Source organism: Wyeomyia smithii, chromosome 3 (genome assembly GCF_029784165.1).
Source record: "Wyeomyia smithii strain HCP4-BCI-WySm-NY-G18 chromosome 3, ASM2978416v1, whole genome shotgun sequence".
Classification (NCBI taxonomy): Eukaryota; Metazoa; Arthropoda; class Insecta; order Diptera; family Culicidae; genus Wyeomyia; species Wyeomyia smithii.
In genome coordinates, this window is record NC_073696.1 from 96,051,570 (window position 1) to 96,070,420 (window position 18,851).

Here is an 18,851-nt window from a genome sequence, read left to right on the forward strand (position 1 = left end):
AGTTGCAGCACTCCAGCTTGTCGCCCTTCTTATAGATGGGGCAGGCGACTCCCGTTCAGATCTTGAAAATAACCCAGTGCAGTGCTCTAGCAAGTGTTTCTTTACCATGTTTGTAGAGCTCACCCGGCAGGTCGTCTTTGCCGGTGGTTATGTTGTTCTTCAGCCTCTCAATCTCCCGCTGAATTTTGTGGAGGTTGAGGGCTGATACCCGCTTATCTACTGCTGGCACTCCCAGGTCCGTTCTAGTTCCGTTTCTGTTTGTTGCATTGCCATTCAGACGTTAATCGAAGTGCTGCTTCCACCTGTCGACCACCTCGCTTCCACACCCTTGCAACAGTCGGCTCGTGGCACACAACCTTCACGGGATTGAGTAATCTTTACGTGTATCATTAGCTCTTCTAGCTCTCTGGCGCATTTTACGTCTCAGGATCGTGGTCATGTCATTCCTTGCTCATCTGTACTTGATCATGTTCTCTCTCGTTCTTACCCTCAGGTAGTTTACCCAGCTCCGGCTTTTCTCTGTCAACGCTGCCTCGCACTCTCCATCATACCAGTTGTTTCTGTCATTCTGTTCCTCGTGTCGTCGTCGCGGATTCCCTGATGGCCGTGCGGATCATGATCCAGTCATCCTCGAGAGTAGTGCCGTTTCGAGCTGTTGCACTTGTTCCTTCGCAGTCTGGGAGTCCCGAATGAAGATCTTGATGTCTCTACGCGACCAGCTATCGTAGAATTTCTCCAGCTGTGGGTAAAACGCTTCTTTCTCTACATCGGATCTTCCTTCATGAGAGCAGTGCACATTGAGGATAGTGTATTCGTAGAAGCAGCCTTTTATTCTTAACAAACACAATCTGTCGCTGATCGCCTGTAACTTCATCACACGACTCTGCATCTTGCCAGGCACTATGAAGCCGGTACCCAGCGCATTGGTTGTGCCGCCGCTCTGATAGTACTGTGCCCTGCGGTCACAAATCTTCCGTATCTTTCCTTTCCGGCAAAGCCTCTGGAGCGTCGAAGTGGTAGGGTTCTAGCTTATCCAGCAGAATCCGTTCGCCAACCGAGGCGTTCAGCGATTTACAGCTCGATGCACCTTGTCCCTGTTTCATCGCCTAGGTCATTACCGATTGTTCCGGTTCGTATTCAATTCTTGAATGTTCGAAGTACTTGAATTTTTCGGCATGCTACCTTACTAGGGCAGCGAATGCCTAGTCTCGCGACGCGGCTGCCGTCGTGGGTGTAACTGGCGAGACACCGCATTTCATAGTTCAGCCGTCCGCTCCGGATCAAACGCTGTTTGAGACGCCCTTAACATAAAGAACAGACGCTCATGCAAGCTACCTTCCTAGGAGAACAGCTCCCCCTTTCCTGTCAGCATACGACCAACTTCTCACCGGTTCATTGATCTTTCCTTAGTTGCTCGTATCTCTGTCGGTACCACGTGGAAGTAGGGATAGGGGTTGCTGGAAATTATGCTTTGAAACACACTGGGGTCTATTTTATGTCAACTAGTACGGGTGTGTTGCTGGTACGCACTGCCCAGCCCTTTATCAACCCAGAATGTTGCCGTAAGACGTAATTCTACGTCAAAAAAAAATTTTTTTTTAAATTTTTACAGTATATTTTCAAAAAGGACAAAAAATTCTACCTACAACAAACCGTTTAAAAGCTAGAAATGTTTTTATCATCATTAGACATTCGCTGCAGGAAATAATCCAAAAGTTTGATTTATGCAAGCACAATATCCGGATCATCAATTTATTAATTTAAAATTTTCTAAAATAAAACACAATTATTCCTATAGGCCCTGACCACTCTTTTGATATAGGTTTGGTTTTTACTCATGAAAGTGAAGGAAGGTAATATTTTTGCTCTTGTTTTCACACATAAATTGACAATTGCATATGAGAACTCGCGTAGATGCGAACAGCCTTAAAAATCTCTTTCACTTGTGTCAGGGCCAATTAATGGCGCTAAACTTTCATTTGGCAGCAAATTTGTGTACTTTGAAGTCCAAGAGTTCACTTAAACAATGAAGAATTCACGCGAAGAAATATATCGTTAATAAGAGAACTGTATATTTCAAGCAAAAAATACTGTTAAATCAAGGCTACCTACCCTTTTTTGTTAGATTTAAAAAGTCAAATACCAAAAAAACAAAAAATACAAAGAGTTGTGCCAGCGGCTTCGGGGTGTCGAATGAAATAAACAATGGCGAGTGACGAAAAATAATATGATAAGAAAAGTCTTCTTTACGCCCCGACGTTTTCCCTTTCTGAGAAACGTGGAGACGCCACTATGTGTACAGAGGCTGTATATAAACCACCTTCTCATCACTGGTTATTCCAGATATCTCGCTACTTTTCGAATTGATTCAGTCATACATTTTTTATAATTTGTATGAAACGTGGTTTCTGGTCAATCTCCTCCAGCCTCTTAAAAGTCCACATAGTTTATGATCGGCCCTATACTTACACTCAAAATATTTTTCACGTTATTGTTACGTGAAAGTTCCTATAGTTGTTCATTTTCTGTCATTCTGCATGATTTATGTGACAAACGTATCATCTACGTGAACTTGACAACGTCAAACATGATATATCGCGTGAATTCTCAGTGCGAAAATATCTAAAAATCAAAAACGAAACGTTTGTCGGATTCAGTAACACAACATAAACAGAATTTCTCGATGGTTTGCAAATAAGTGAGTTTTGGAAAAATCTAAATAATATTCAGTCTTTAGCTTACAGGTTTCACACCGTTTCAGTTCGGTGGTGGAGGAGTTACCTGAACACAAGCATCTTCAGCGGATAGTAACCATCGCCGATGAATGTAATATTTATCAGTTTTGATATTGTTTTATTCATTCACGAATTGACGAATTTGTATACCTGAGATTTATTACGCAATATATTTCGATAATGTCTGATAACCATTTCTGATCTATTAAAAATTATAGAAATAAATAAAAAATATACGTTGCATAAAACGTGATAGCTATCGGATACTCAAATGCTTTTCACTTTATCAGTAAATGAAGTCTACGTGAAATTCACATGAAATGCATGAGATTCATAGGATAAATCATCTCACCAGTTCTCAAATGAACTCAAATGACAATCACGTAAAATCTACGTGAAAATGACAGTGGAAAATATTCACATAACTTTTCCGGAAATTATAACGTGGAAAATATTTTGAGCGTTCTGTTTTATAATAATGTTCATATGTATTATTCGTAGATAGACTGCTGTTCATTTTTCAGGCAACAAACTCAAATTTTTATTTCTGGCACAGCGTCACTCTATAAATGGGGTGAGATTGGGCCAATGTCCATGTATTTATAGCAAAATTATAGTATAGTAGCAATTGTTAACTAAACATGTAAGCATGCATTGAATTGTTTTGGATCAATTTTATTGCTTAAATATGTGCAAAACAACCTAAGGACAAAAACGTACGCTTTTTCGGTACAATCTCACCCGGCAGGCAGTACCAAGTTTCTTTTTGACGTAAAAACGCGAATGAATTGTGATGAAACAAAATAATCGTGAGTAAAGGAAAAATTGAATGACTTACTCACAATCGGTTATGTGAAAGAGAACTTTCCTTCAAACGTTGAGAAATATTGTACTCACTACAATACGCTGTTTGCCGCCAATACCATACAATCAAACGATATCTAGTCGTGTTTTCAGAATCAATGTCACCAGAAGTGCGCCGAAAACTTTTTAGATAGTTAGTCCAATCTATCATTGTCCACCCTTGTTTACAAATTGTGTCTTTATTTGATGGTTTACAAAAGTACAGTTTAATAAATAAATAAACTTCAAATTTCAAAGCTAAAATTAATGAACAGACATATGTACAGAAATAATCGTTCAACTTTATTGTGCCTCCCAATTCAACCAACTACCAAAATAATATAAACAGTAACCAACGAGCCCGACACTAAACAGACGGGCGCCTGTTATAACTTAGCCTTAATGTAATCTCGATGAACTACATCCATCCACCATTTCGGGCGCTCTAATGCTTCCGGTGCTTGCAGAATGGCGGACTCCATGTGCTTGTACACCTCACCATCACTCATACCGAGTGGCGAGTTCAGAATGAAATCCGGTGGTGCAACTGCATCGACTAGCGAAACGGCTTCAACCTTTATAAGTGGCAACAGATCGATGTAACCTTGTTGCAGCAGGTTCAGCGCATTAGGGATCGCACTGAAATAACCACCTTGGTAGAAATTTCCGGCATACTTCAGAACCACGTTGGCACCGTACAGAGAAACCAAGCGCGTAAGGGTAACTTTCTCCGCTCCTTCCTCAAGATTTTTCAGGAACTTGTCGGCCACGAACAACATAACTCGCTACACAAAATTAAAAAAAAAAAAAATTTTCGAGTTACTGTCTAAACCATATTTTTTACCTCTCCATATGCGATAGACAACGTTCTAGCGAAGAAGGATTGTGAATCGTTCCTGGATTCAAAAGAAGATTTTCCGCTTCGTTTCAGTGACACGAGTTTTTGGTGAGTTTCTTCTAACAGGTATGCGACCAACCAATTCATTGCATTAATCAGACCTGGAAAAACCGAAACGTTATGATCGATTACTAACCAGCAAAGCACCCTAAGCTCAAACCTTGAAGTTCAACAGCGTCGCTCGGCGTTTTCCAACTAGCTTTACTCTTTTGGATACTTACGAAATCCTTAAGGAATGCAACAGAGCCCAATGGTGACACTTCTGCAAACTTTTCGTAACCTTTGGACCTGACGTTCAGTAACCAATTGGAAGTTTGCTGTATAAGCACGTTATTCTCACCCTCGTACGTGCAATTTGGATCGTTGTCATTTCGAAGATCTCCGATTGTCGACAGTTTTAGGAATCCATGACCGCCACACGCTTCACGACATTCCTGAATACCGTCCCTAGCCGCCCAAGTGCAAACAGGTTTAGCAGCTGACGATAGAGCGTGGATTTCCATTCCCACCAGTTCGTTCCGCTCTCCATTCATGATAGATTTAATGAAACCATCGCCGTATACCTTAGAAAACCACAGAGTGAAAATCTTGAGTGTGAAAGCAGTCGCTAGATGAGGAAACAGCCGGTACTGTTGTGATTGGTACTCTAGAACAGGCAATTCCTCCGAGTTGTCGTCTGGGCCGAACTGTTTTCGACTGGCGGAATATCGAGTCGCAATACAAATGGCCTTCGTTAAATACAAATTAGCGATGCCTGCCAAACATAGATAAGAGTTTAGATTTTATACAGACCCTTTGACCGTGAAAAAAACTCACCGCAAATTCCAACTCTTCCTCCGGAGAGGGCTGCTAGTGATGCTCCAAAGCGTCTGCTTTCATCTTTATAGGGCGACACAAACTTGCCGTCCTCGTTGACATCGCCAGTTTTGGCAAGCAAATAATCTCTCGGAATTCGATAATTTCGGAACATAACGAATCCGTTGTCTACGCCGTGCAGACCAGCTTTTTCTCCCAGATCGCCTACGATTACTCCAGGATAAGCGTTTAACGTTTTGGGATCTCTAATTGGAACTACAAACGCGTTCAACCCGTGATGATTTCCGTCTTCGGTGTACAACTGTGCGTAGCAAATCATGTGTGTGCAGGTTTTTCCTAAGTTTCCAATCCAACATTTGGCTGCCTCGAAATCTGGCGTGTTCAAAACGTATTCCCTGTTTTTGGTATCGTAAGTGGCCGTTGTACGCATCCCCTTGGCGTTGGTGCCATGTGAAATCTCGGTTAAACCAAAAGCTCCCAAGATTTCTCCCTGTTGGTTTTGCTGGATGAGATGTGTCAGACGACCAACATCAAGTGCCTGAATGACGGCGGAGAACATACCAAAGCCTAGCGACAGTTTGACCACAAAACTTGGCTCATAAGCCATCAGTACGTGGTTAAAGAACCCCATGAAATCCGGTCGCTCAAGTAGTTTGTCGATACCGAACATGTTAGCATCATGTATTACGTACATCCGCTTTGTTGCTAAATGCCGACTTTCATCCGTCGAAAGCGTCCGATTGGGACGAGTAAAGAGTGGATGACTCTGAATGAAGTCCCATGCCTTGTGCTGCAGTTCTAGCGAAGCCTCATCGTTCAGTGCTAGCTTTACCTTACGCCAGTCGATTGTTGCCTGTTGGCGATATTTCGCCAGCGGACCACTTCCTGGCATTCGGGGGAAGTAGACTGCATTGTTGAGCAGTTCGGGATGCTTGGAGGGTCTGTTTGGGAAATGACACAATGTTTCGATTTAGTTCACTGGATTTGGTGAGGATTTGCTATTGAGTTTACTAATAAAGCCATTTTTCGAGTGTCAAGTTATCAATATATGTTAACCAGTTTTTGCTAATAATAATTCATTCCAAAATCCAAATTTATCTAAATATTTCCAATCTCGAGATCTCTCATTTTTTTCAAGAAAATATAAGAAGTATTGCTTATTTAAACCTTTTAGTAAATGTTAAAGTGAATATTGAAACTTATAATGTTGAAACTATAAATTTTTTAAACTCATTAGCTTAGATTTCTGTTTTATTTTCAAAAAAATTCCAGGAAAAATATATTATGGTTAATCATCAAATTTTAGTTCTCAACGAGTTTAAAAAAATTAATACGGCCTATACAAATTTTGAATTGTTTTCATGTCCAAGGTTAACAAAGTAAGCCAAGAAGTAGCGTATAAGAAATAAATAACAGCGAGAAATATTTAGAAATAATATCTCCAATAAAAAAATTAATTTATGTGAATAAATGATGAAAAATAACTCAGCGAACCAGGTGGAAATAAAACACTTCACGAGTGTGTTTCTAAATTGAGTTGATTTTTTTTCTTCCCCTTTCAATTTTCAACATAAGACTTGGATGGCTTAATTCAGGGTGGCCATTCAAAATCAATTTTCAACTGATCATCAACTTTAGTAAGTATTTCAAAGAATCTTACATAATTTTCGCCCTTTTTATCTTCAAATCGTTGACTATTTTCGCCGTTCGCGCTTTTTTTTCGTTTCTTTCTGCTTTTTCTTCCTGTCTACCTGCTGTTGGGCTTCCAACAGTTTTAAGATGCCAATGAAATGGCATGGAATTTGAACTTCGAATTGTTTTACTTTTCTGACCGATGAAAAAATGCGCATACAATTGGCGAAATTAATGTCATCCTGGTAGGTACTTAAGAAACACTCGAACTGGGTCTAGTAAAAATTATAAGAAATTTTCTCAAGGTCCGTAAATTGAATTTAACCGACACTTTGAATTAACGATTTGGAAAAAAAATGTTCAAAATTATCCGACCAAATCTCGACTTAATTCTTAACAACATGATGACAGTTTTTCAGAAATTCGAAAAATATGAGCTCCTTTTTAAATCAGTATACAGTGCCTCCACAGTTATGGGCCAGCTACAATTTGGGTCACTTTTACGCAAATACGTCTATTCTCACGAAACTGATCAACTTTCATTAGCAGTGGTATTTTTGTAACTCACTTGTAACCTCATTTATACGATTAAAATGATTTAAAGTTGAAAATATCACTAAAAACTATAATTCTGCTTGGTGCAATAAGTGAAGTGACCCATAATTGTAGTAATGTTACATTTGGCGGTGCACAATTGTGGGTCAGTCCACATTCTGGCTATTTTTATTACTTTTACATGATGATGCATCAAGACTGAATAAAATAACTTATTATCAAGCTTTTGCAACAATAAAATAACTTGTGTTATGTATTTTGACGATATTATAGACTAAATGATTTTGAATGCCGTAAGTGACCCATAATTGTGTCTTTTGCTATGTAAGTGATATTTTTCGTTCCAACCGATTTACACGCATCAACTGCAGTGAAACTAATTGTTGATCGAAAGTACACATCAGAACACAGAGATAGATAGTAAAACATTCGTAGTTGATATTTTTTTCGATTTTATATCCATTTTTGAACATTTAAACAACACGTTAACTGACCCATAATTGTAGAGAAACTGTACAACACATCCAAGCGAAATTGTTTCGAAAAATTCTAAAATATGTAAAAAATTTGTTCTGCCAGAAAATTTGAAATAATTTTTCCTCCATTTAAAAGTTTTAAATTGACATAAAAAAAGTACAAAAAGTTCTTCTTTTGCAATTTTATTTTCAAAATTTTACCCCTATCGAAAACATCATTGAAATCATTTGTTCCAATGTAGGGTAAGGAACGGCTTAAGCAGTAGCGCCTATTTTAATCAGTCGTAGAAAACAAGCCTCAAACTCCTGCTTTTTGATCAATATCGACAATTTCAATGATGGAAACAAAAACTTTGATTGTCGAGCTGTCATACGAATATACCGGTCATTACAAAAAAATCTGTGAACAAACATCATTTGAAACAAATCGACCTATATTGCAGCAATTCAGGAGCCACTTCGGGTGCTGCAAAAAAACGTCTGCAAAACAGATGGAAACTGCTTAAAATAGATTCGGGGTGGTTGGAATAGTGTCCTTCGATTGGTAACTTTAATTGATTATTGTTAAAGTTTGCTAACTTAGTTTTACAATTTGAAAACAAGTTCTGACAGAGAAAACGATAAAGAACAGATCAATATACTACTGTTTGAATTTCACCCAACACATTTCGAGTATTTCGTCTGAATACACAGGCGGATCCTAAAGCTGTTTAGAATATGTTCCCTACCCTATATTCCTTGTGTGATAAACTTATTATAAACGAAATCAACCGAATTGAATTAGCTCATACTTTTTAGGCTAAACCTTGTTAAAGGCGAACAAAACCGAAAACTGAAAAACGTGAACTACTCTGCAGTAGTTAAATTTTGGCCAAATGCGTAGAGGGATTTTTTTCATCAAATAGGGTCTTTTATCACCCCTTAAAGGATTTTAGGTGAGCTTCCCAACACTCTGTATTTCATTCATAAAAAAAGGAAACACATCACGTCTACACATTTTCAAGGAAAAATGCCATTTGCATTTGCAGTTTTGGAATTTCTATTTGAGAAACCTCTTACAAACAGTTCTTTAAGGCGGCATTTCCTCGAAAAAAAACAGTCAAATTGATAATTTATATTATTAAATTGATTTTTGTATTGGGAGGTCCTCGAATCTTAGTAGAATCAGGCCATTTGGTTGTCACAGGACTTTAACATGGGTTTCCCAAGCAACAATTGAAACATAATAAAAAAATAAATTGTGATCATTTGTTGCACTAATGAAATTCCGAGGTTTTAAGAAACATTTTTTGTTACTACGATGAAATTGTAAAGAAACAAGCAACAACTAAAGTTGCATCGCTGCTTCAAAAATCTTCACACCAACAACGTAATTCGCGAGGTTGGATTTGTTGTTGAAACGTGTAAACGGCATTTGAAAACCTAACCTTCACTGAATAGATCTAGTGGGTGAAGCATATAGGTTGCCAACGTGATGCTTGCGAGATAAAAAAAACAAACACACAAAAATACTTCTAAAAGTTGCTGTCATGTTCTGAAGCCATGTAACAGCAACTTTTGCTCGATCGTTTCGCCTTATATTTATTTTTGAGATGAGGTTATTTACTGCGTTGTAACGTTTGGGTACTTGGACTAGAAGTCGTCCAAAAAGTGTGGGTCTCTAAAACGAAATGTGATAAATTGCTTTGAATTTCATTATCACGCTGAGGTAATGATGAATTGAAGAAGCAAAATTAAAACTGGTAATGACCATTAGCATGATAAGGGAAGCAATATTTAAAACTAAGCCCTCCTATTTATAATAAAACTGACCAGAGGTAAAGCATTAAGAGCCTCTTCAGGAAATTGTGATTGTGACGCGGTGTTGGTAGGAGGAACGAGGTTTTGATAAGACTCCTTCCTCTTGACAAAATTAGTCCTTCTTATAGGCGGGGGGCCTAGCGTAGTTTCACACTACGTTACCAACTACTAGTTGGTAACGTCTCCGCCGACCATAGGTGTCGATGGTTGTGGGGTAGCGCGATCCACTCACAACCCACCCAACTGGTCTAGATTTAATCCTAGCCGACACCGGGAGATTTTCTGAGACGAAAAATTTCTGGAATCACACCTTCCATCGCATGAGTAAGCCTGGGTGGAGTCGGTGATTGGCACAATAACAGTGCCGGAATCGGCCGACATCAGATGTTATTTGAGGTCAGAAATAACGAATATGGTTCTTGGAGCAAAAACTTTTTAATGCCAGAGAACTTAAACAAATTGAATTTCACTATATGAGTAATAAATTCAAATTATTGAAAATAAAAATTTTGAAACGCTGAGAGCATTGTTATAAAACCCGCAAAGGATTAACAACCTCAGTATAAAAAAAAGTCAGGTTTTTTTACGCGGTGGATATGTTCCAAATTTGTGTGGAACCGCATAAAAAAAGACTAAATTGATTTGAAAAAATGACGTAGAAAATCGTCCCAAAACGATTTAACCTTGACTGAATATGATAGTGATCAGTGCAATATTAAAAATTTTGATTTTTTAATACTGATTGATGATAACTTTTGTTCTAAAAGGGGAAACGTGATTGAAATGAGATCGATGTCCTGTCCTGAACTTTCCTGATTTTAGTTGAGCGAATTGTTCAAAATTTTGATAAAATACATAGAACACATTCTTTGGTCTTCAGAGGTTCCGAAAAGCCCAAAGTGTCCCTTTATATCTCGTTTATAAAGAAGTCGAAAAATTATCAACAGTAAATAGATGTTGGCCGAACTAATTTGACCCTTTTCTAGTTTCTAAATAAAATAAAAACAATAAAATTAAAACTCTTACAAAGAAATATTTCATCAATGAATAAATTAAATAGTGCCTAATAAACAAACAAACAAAAATTAATAAACGTTATTGTATTTCTTCATTTTTATGGTTTTAAAAACTGGGAAAAACCTTAATGATTAACCAGGACCGAGATAAACCTGGAATTTGAAATTGCAAATTCACTGGCTCACCTGAGTTATTTGCAGTCAAATAGGTAAACTAAATAAAACAATTCTCAACAACTTAGTTAGAACTTTCCACTTCAAAAAAAAAAATCTGCTAATAAGAAAGAGAATTGCGCGGTTACGCAAGTGCAACTCGATTTTATCGTGGTGAATTTTGTTTATCATTGCTTCTAGCGCTACGATTTCATTAATATTCATTCTCCTTATACAATAAACGGTTGTATTAAAATACTCACTGGTTAACGGTGTTGAACTCGACCATGATGTTTGCTTCTGCTTCTCGCTGCGGATCGGTCAATGAACACAGATTTCGTCCAACTTGTATCAACTGGCTGCAAGCGTAATAGTTGTTCCCAATTGAGTGAACTTTGTTTTTACTGATAATACGCCTAAAAATATCGCGATTACTTGCTATTTCTTTTATCAAGATTCTTAAAACCATTGGAATTAGATAATGTTAAGCCTGGCAACTGAATTACACGTACTCAGCCTTATAAACTGTTGCACGAAGTAAACTGATGAATGGAGCACATACAATGACCACAAATAAAAACGTATTAAGCAGCCGTCAACACAATGAACCGACAGAGAACTCTTCCTTATTGTTTGGCTCATATTTTAATCTGTCCATAATTTTAAAATTTTCACTAGTGCAGAGTATGTTAACTAAAACCTAAGATCTATTTTTGATAACTAACTTGATTCAGTTTGCTTCTGAGTTAAGAAGAGTTTACTGTAACTGATAAACAAGCATCTATCGAATGAACGTGTATTATTCACGTCAGTTGTTGAAGTGTTAAATTATTCCGGGTGCATTGTACACTATTCGGAAACTATATTGTCTTATGTTTTCATGATTTTCATAGAAACCAGAGCAAAATGCAACTAATGTTTATCGCGTTCGAAGAAAAGTAAAGCTATCTCATGCTACTAAAATTTTAATAAGCTAAATCGTAATTACCTTCAGAACAACTGTATAATTGTCGTATTTCTAAGTATGACTAGCATTGCTTGACCTACGACCCTCACGTCCAGACCGGATCAGTAAAATAGCGTGACTGAACGTACAGCTAAGCCGAGACGGTATAACTTCATTCCGATAATACGATGAATGGTGTGTAGAGTTGAACGAGGTAAAATAAACCACTAGACGGAAATACATGCAATAAAGTGAAGAGGTTTATAATTTCTTGTTAAAAAAATCTTAAGCGCTAAGGTTAACTTCACCAATTGCAGTGTTTTTTATAGTGAAAGATTTAGGTAAATTTTCTATTGAATGCTTTCTAACTAAGAAATCATTCATTCTACGTTTTTCTCTCACGTGTCATTATTGCTTGCTTTCATTGTGTAAGTGTATTCGCAAAACATCAATGGAATCAGTCAAAAGCGGTGTAATTCATTCTTCCACCACTTTTTTTGAAGTAGAATACTTTTCTCAGGAAGTTCGGCTACATAGGGATGTAAAATGAAAATCTAAAACCGAAAAAAGTGAAAAATATGTCCAATTTCAAATGGTAATATATCGGTTAGTATTCGATGGATTTCCTTCGTTTTTGCAGCAATAGATAGGAAAATCTTCTAAGATTTTTCCCAAATGCAGATAATTGTAACTTTATTATTCAAACTATTGTATTATTGAAAATAGTCAAGCCTTGTCAAAACGAAAAATTCGACCTCTGATTGGTCGTTATATGATTGCTTCCCAAGCACGGTCGACAGAATCATAGACCTTGCCATTTGAAATGTGCAATTTGGCCTATATAAGAGCCTTTTTCACCCGAAGCCGCTCATTATAATTCTAGACCGCAACAGAAGTCCTCCCAAAGCAGCAGCAGTGGATACAGCAGCAGTAGCAGTGCAGCGGATAACGGTCAAAGCTGTGGTATGGCAACGGATAACGGAGCGCGTCTCAGCATCGATAGCAGGACCAGGTGATGCAGGGCAGCGGATACCAATGGCAACGGAAGCGTCCACTACTGTGGCAACGGGGAGAGCGCAGCGGTTGACGTTGGTCTCAGCATCTATATAAGCAGGGCCAGCTGATGCAGTGTGGCATTTTAGTGAAATGCTGTCTCTGAGCGACAGCAGGCACACTAGCAAATGCATCCAACGAAAAGAACGTCCTGGAAAGCTTTTCAGTGTTTATTTTCCCCCAAGGACTACTTTATTCGCACTGCCAGTGATAACGCAAAGATGTGACCGGCATATTATCAGACATTGAATTAAACAACAAATTGTCCCTTTCAGGATGAAATAAAAACCTAATTGAAGAGTTAATATTTTCTCTTAAATCAATTTACACTTTCAAGAAATTTGGAACATATATATATTTGGCTTCATCTCCGTGTCTCAGAACGTACTGCATTACCTTTTTCTTCAGTCATGAGCACAACATCCAAAAAGCTTTCATTATCGAGTCCAAATCATGACAAGCAACTATATTATTGAGAATGGTCAATCTCGTTGAAGCGCGAATTTTGACTGATCTGATTAGTCGTTAATGAGATTGCTTCCCAAGCACGGTCGACGGAATCATAGACCTTGCCATTTTAAATTTGCTATTTGTCTGCATAAGGATGAGAATTATCGACTGAAATGGCTATCGATAGTTATCGCTGATTTCCTACTACTATCGATACGTTTTTCATATCTATATAATAGCTTGTTTCAGTCGAAGCCGCTCATAGGGACGAATGACCGTTTGGGGTTGGAGTCCCATCAAAAGAAATCAATCAATCAATCGAAGCCGCTCATTATAGTTCTAGACAGCGACAACAGCAGTCTTCCCTTAGCAGCAGCAGTAGCAATGCAGTACCAGGCGGATAGCGGCCACAGCTGTGGCATAGCAATGGATAGTGCACTAGTTGCAGCGGATCTCAGCATTGATAGCAGCTGGGCCAGCTGATGCAGCGTATAGCGGCCAAAACATTGGCATGGCTACGGATAGCGTAGCAGTTGCAGCGGGTTTAGCATCGATAGCAGCTGATGCAGTGAGGCACTTTAGTGAAATGCAGTCTCTGTGCGATAGCGGGCACTAGTAAATGCATTCAATGAAAAGTTGACTCATTTTGACAACACATGACCCGTCTAGTTTTGAGTGTTAAATCAGCTTTTCACTGTTTATTTTATCACAAGGAATACTTTTTTCGCACTGTCAGTGATAACGCCAAGATGTGATCCGATATTGGATTTAACAACAAATTAAATAATGACTGACACGCAAGCAGCCGAGTTTTTTTTCTTGTAAAAGTATTCTACTTCATCCTTGCGGTCGTGGCTTTGCACACAACCCTCCTGTGATTTTTGTTTAGTAGTAACAGCATGTTTTAGAAACGACACATTTTATATACAGTCAGGTTTTTTTATACGCGGATTTTCTTACGAGATTTTTTTTAAGCGGATTTTTGAATTACCGCGGTTTTTTACGCGGATTTTTGAATTTACGCGGTTTTTTACGCGGATTTTCGAATTAACGCGTTTTTTACGCGGATTTTTGAATTAACGCGGTTTATTAACGTGGGTTTGGAACCAAAAACGTTTAAGTGTTTATCTAGTAAAAGACTTAGTCTAAAAAATACTCTCCGCCCACCGAAAGATCCGGAATGACCGTCAAAGAGGACAATTTTAAATACTGGTTCTAGAGCGTCTCGGGTTATTTCTAAAGCCCTTCTTGCTAGACTACTTTACGCGGATTTTTAGAAAACGTGGTTTTTTTACGCGGATTTTTGAATTAACGCGGTTTTTTTCACGAGGTACGTATCGTACCTGCGTAAAAAAAATACCTTACTGTATTGATCTAACGTTGTTTTTATTCCTGCTGAGTTTAGAGCCTAAAATACTCATTACTTTTTTTCGGCGGAATGAATTATGTTTGACCACAAACTTCCCAACAAATAATGTTGTTGATTTATTAGGCTATTATAGACGGATTTCGGCTGAACTAAAGCTTAACAAGCTGTTATTCAACAAAATTGTTATTTGAGTTAAATTGTATAAGTCCCAAACACATGTCCAAACAAAAGGTTAATTAGTTTTGCTTGGAAATCGCTCAAAAGTCAAAGCCGGAATTAAAACAAGCACGTAATTTGTATTTTACTGTGTATTTACATCGGTAATTTAGGCGAACTAACTATCGGAAAGGCTCTTTTTATTAATGTATAAACAGTTTCAGTAACTTGCATAGCATAATGAACTGTGATATTCGTTTTTCATTAAAAAACGTTTTCCCATTTGAATTCCGTTGTGTTTTATTAATCAATCAGACAAAATATTTGCGTTTGAAGTTTATAAAAGTTTTTCTTTGTAGTAGTATGCCTATCATCATTTTATAAAATGGAGTTTCAGCTGTTGTTTAGTGTATAAGTTTAAGCGTTGGTGCTGCCGCCGTTTGATATCTTTTCAATAAGCTAAATTTTCGTATTTTCATTTTAATACTAACATATCGTTTAATTTACGAAAACCATTTTATTCTTATCAATGCCACTTTGTTTCTGAATTCGGTTGGTAGTAAAAAAAATACATAAAAAACTTACATCTTAGGTTTTAAAAACCGCGAAAATTTAACATAGATACGAAAACTTAAACTTAAAACCAAAGATTTTCTACATAATATCAAATTTCACTAATTTAGATTATTTCGACATAACAATTGCATTTTCTATTCTCATTATTTTGAAAATTTTGGCTCTCTTTGCTGGTTTCATCACATACGATTCCAATAATCTCTTACATTATTATCGTAATCCTATAAGTAGTGTTTAAGGTCAAATTGCCGATATGTTTGGGTCAGTTACTGCTCTTGCATGTACATACTGCATAAAGGTTACGAACGAGATTAAATATACTTATCGCATTTCCGTTACTACGCTTGTCCTACATAAAACGTATTATCGTTATGTTTTTTTCGCAACCTCACAGCTAAATTCATTGTAAATCTAACTACGATCAGTCAAACCTTTTGTCGTTTCACTAGTCTCTGTTTTACCGAAACACAATCACATTGAAATTTTAGACAAAAAAAAATAAACTGTACTATTCTACGTTCCATTTGTCATTAACCATCAAGAAACATACAACCATTTTTATTGAGTTTATCGGGAAAAAGTTTACATATAAAACGTTTCTAATAGATATTTTAACACCCTGAAAATATTGAATGATTTTGAAAAGAGCGTATAAATGGTCACAGTGACTTGAGGGTTATAGAACACGTAACCAGTGCTTCACACTGGACATTCCACTGTATGTATAATGAAAGATCACACCTACTAAATAACCACGGGATGTGCGATATCCTAGCACATACTAATCATTAGTTAGTCGATATACTGGTACACATAGTCATGGCTCGTCTAGGAAGATGTCTTTTTGTATGTGCCAATGTAAAGAATGCTTTTCACTACGTCGATTGACGCGCCTAGTTTTGTGCAAAATAAACCAATATTTTTCCTTCTTATATGTGCTTATAATAAGGTGTAAGCTTTATGTACGCCATGTGATATTCGTAACAAGCAATGGTATGGATGCTTAAGTTCGAAAAAAGTTCTCATTTTTCCGGTTTGGTAATCGGAAAATTTCCTGTATTTGAAATCAACTCCGAGTATAACTTTTTACAATGTTCGTATTGATTGAGCCGACAAATGGCGTACTCCTGTGAAATATATGTAAATAAATTTATTACTTAATATAGTTTTGGTCAATTTCCCCACCAATAACTAGCCAATTGGAAGAGTTTACTTGCCAACAATGATCAACCGCAAACACTTACCCAATATCCAAACTCAATTTCCTGGTACACATTCACAATTGCCCAGAGGCTCCAAAATAAGTGCGAAGCCATTGTGAAGCACTTCACCTCTCGATCGATTTCGGCGAGATCCTGAGTTGTTGGCGCGGGTCCACCCGGGTAGGATTGCGCTAAATATTCTGCAGTGAACTTATCCTTAATAAAATGATTAATAATTTGAAAAACAAAATTAGTCGCAATCGTTGTGTAGTACAGCAAAAGAAATGTGAAAAAAATCGCTCGCAAACAATGTAAATTATCAGACAGCTGGTCTAAAAAAAGAAAAGAGAATAATTACTTGAGCTCTCGCAAATGACGTGAATAGTTGTAACAAAAAGCAAGGACCTAATAAAGCGACAACCTAATCGTTTTTCCTTTTGGCGGCGCCCTTTTTTGCTACATACACCGAGGTGTATGCTGAACTGAGTTCCGTAATGTACTCAATCCGTGCAAAGGCTATCAGGTCACATCAAACATTGCTGACGTTAGGGAGAAGGCGCATTTATGGTTTGTGTGACTAAGTAATCTGCACTGTAAAAGGCATTATGATGTAGATCAACGACAATTCTATGATACATGATGTTTTGTTGTTTATCGTAGTAAAAGAACAAATTGTTTTGAAAATAAAAAATGTTCTTTTACTAACAGATTCATGCTACACACACCTTCTGCTCTTTCGTAGGATACTGTTCTGGCTTGTGGTAGAAGAATGGTGCTTCAGGCTTAGTATAGTCGAATGTCCACTCGAGGAAATGGTTCGCTAAATCGAATCCACGATAGTTGTAGGCACAGTATTCAAAGTCTATAATCATCAGCTGCGGGTCGCCATCACAGGGCTGCTCCGAAAGTGCCTGTGAAGTACCACTGAGCACCGAATCCCTGGTACTGTCAAGCTCATTTTCGAAAGAATCATCCAGAAGTCGTTTTCTGTAAGAATTTAACAAAAAAAAATTATAATGTGTTCTGCATGTTGCGAAATGCCATTAACAACGAAGCACAAAACTAAAGATGCTGATGAATGCTTAAAATAGCAAGTTATAATTTTTTTTTAAATAAAAGTTGAACAAATTGAATTGATGAACAATTTCTAACCCAAACTCCAAATTTAATGATATTTTTCATAAGTACAGTAAGGTTCTTTTTTACGCGGGTTGCTTTTCTCCATTAGTCAAAAACGGTACAAAATATAGTCCTCATTTCAATCACGTTTTCTGTTTTGGGCCAGACTTATCATATTTTTATTTCTCTTTTGGACTTATCACTGCGACCAGTGACATTTGATCTATTGTGATATTACCAATGTGTTTTCTGTACTCTGCCCTTCATATTATTCGCAGTGTCACTATTGAAGTGAACGATACGCTTTTCATTTATATCCGTGCTTGTGTGTGAGATTTTACCCTTCCGTTTTAAGCTTACTACTATGCCATACCGAGCCACGTGCAATATCACCAAATTACAGTTCTCTAGAAAAAAGACCTCACCAAACGTTCCTCTTTGGCTAGGGACTCACTAATTTTGAAAGTATTGCGAGTTATCTGTTTCATACATTCACAAATCATCGTTCATCAATCAGGTTGTTGGTGCGTTTTTGTATAGAAAATCTCAGAAACATACATACAGAAACCATCACTCTACTCATTCATTTATGAATTGTCAAGTACCAAAGTTTAACTAGCTTATAGTACAATGTCTAAACTTAAAAAAAAGTATTTGGTGGTGTGTTCCGGTTTGCCTCTTTCTCCCCTAAAAGCAAAGCAAAGCCTTGGTGCTACATTCCGATACGGAACTCGGCCTTCTGTTTATTTATACACAGACTTCGCAGCCGACCATTCAGTGTACAGGACAACTGCGGGGCTAGCGTTACGATCCTACTGACACTAACAGTCTCTCCCGAGCCGAGACTCGAACCTACGACGACTGGCTTGTTAGGCCAGCATCGTACCTCGAGACCATCTGGGAGGTGCCTCTTTCTCCCCTATAAGCATTTAAATCTACGAAATAATCTAATGAAAAAACGCTCTAACTCAGTATAGAACGATTGTAGTAACATGTTGCTTCGAAAGAAACCTGTATTTTTATGTTGGTTATATTTGTCTAGAACATTATGTTCCT

The 18,851-nt window shown here is 37.6% G+C and overlaps 2 protein-coding genes and 1 long non-coding RNA gene across 12 annotated transcripts in view; 1 reads left to right on the forward strand and 2 right to left on the reverse strand.

Moving 5' to 3' along the window:
• Positions 1 to 2,561: 2,561 nt before the first annotated feature.
• Positions 2,562 to 3,572, forward strand: LOC129732304 (uncharacterized). The gene is made up of 2 exons (XR_008729228.1): positions 2,562 to 2,686; positions 2,738 to 3,572. It is a non-coding gene; the product is annotated as an uncharacterized LOC129732304 (long non-coding RNA).
• A 288-nt stretch (positions 3,573 to 3,860) lies between these two features.
• LOC129727385 (peroxisomal acyl-coenzyme A oxidase 3) lies at positions 3,861 to 12,055 on the reverse strand. 4 transcript variants are annotated; one of them, XM_055685192.1, is made up of 6 exons: positions 11,913 to 12,055; positions 11,188 to 11,340; positions 5,293 to 6,233; positions 4,637 to 5,230; positions 4,423 to 4,577; positions 3,861 to 4,363 (listed from the first exon to the last, which is right to left on the reverse strand). In XM_055685192.1, the coding sequence occupies exons 2-6, from the start codon at positions 11,211 to 11,213 to the stop codon at positions 3,965 to 3,967; spliced, it is 2,115 nt and encodes a 704-aa protein (XP_055541167.1). In that variant the 5' UTR covers positions 11,214 to 11,340; positions 11,913 to 12,055; the 3' UTR covers positions 3,861 to 3,964. The 4 variants fall into 4 exon arrangements, with proteins under 4 accessions (XP_055541167.1, XP_055541168.1, XP_055541169.1 ...); XM_055685193.1 differs by having other exon boundaries at positions 11,188 to 11,283; positions 11,913 to 12,046; XM_055685194.1 differs by lacking the exon at positions 11,913 to 12,055 and adding an exon at positions 11,437 to 11,603.
• Positions 12,056 to 15,172: 3,117 nt separating this feature from the next.
• LOC129727146 (choline/ethanolamine kinase) overlaps positions 15,173 to 18,851 on the reverse strand; it is a 35,060-nt gene continuing 31,381 nt past the window's right edge. For 5 of the 7 annotated variants that reach the window (XM_055684656.1, XM_055684652.1, XM_055684651.1 and 2 more), the window contains 3 exons: positions 17,402 to 17,663; positions 16,719 to 16,892; positions 15,173 to 16,601 (listed from right to left, as the gene is read on the reverse strand). In XM_055684656.1, coding sequence (XP_055540631.1) covers positions 16,497 to 16,601; positions 16,719 to 16,892; positions 17,402 to 17,663 — 541 coding nt within the window. In that variant the 3' untranslated portion in view covers positions 15,173 to 16,496. Of the gene's footprint in view, positions 16,602 to 16,718; positions 17,268 to 17,401; positions 17,664 to 18,851 lie in introns of those variants that run through there. The other 2 variants (XR_008728484.1, XM_055684657.1) reach the window with 2 other exon arrangements.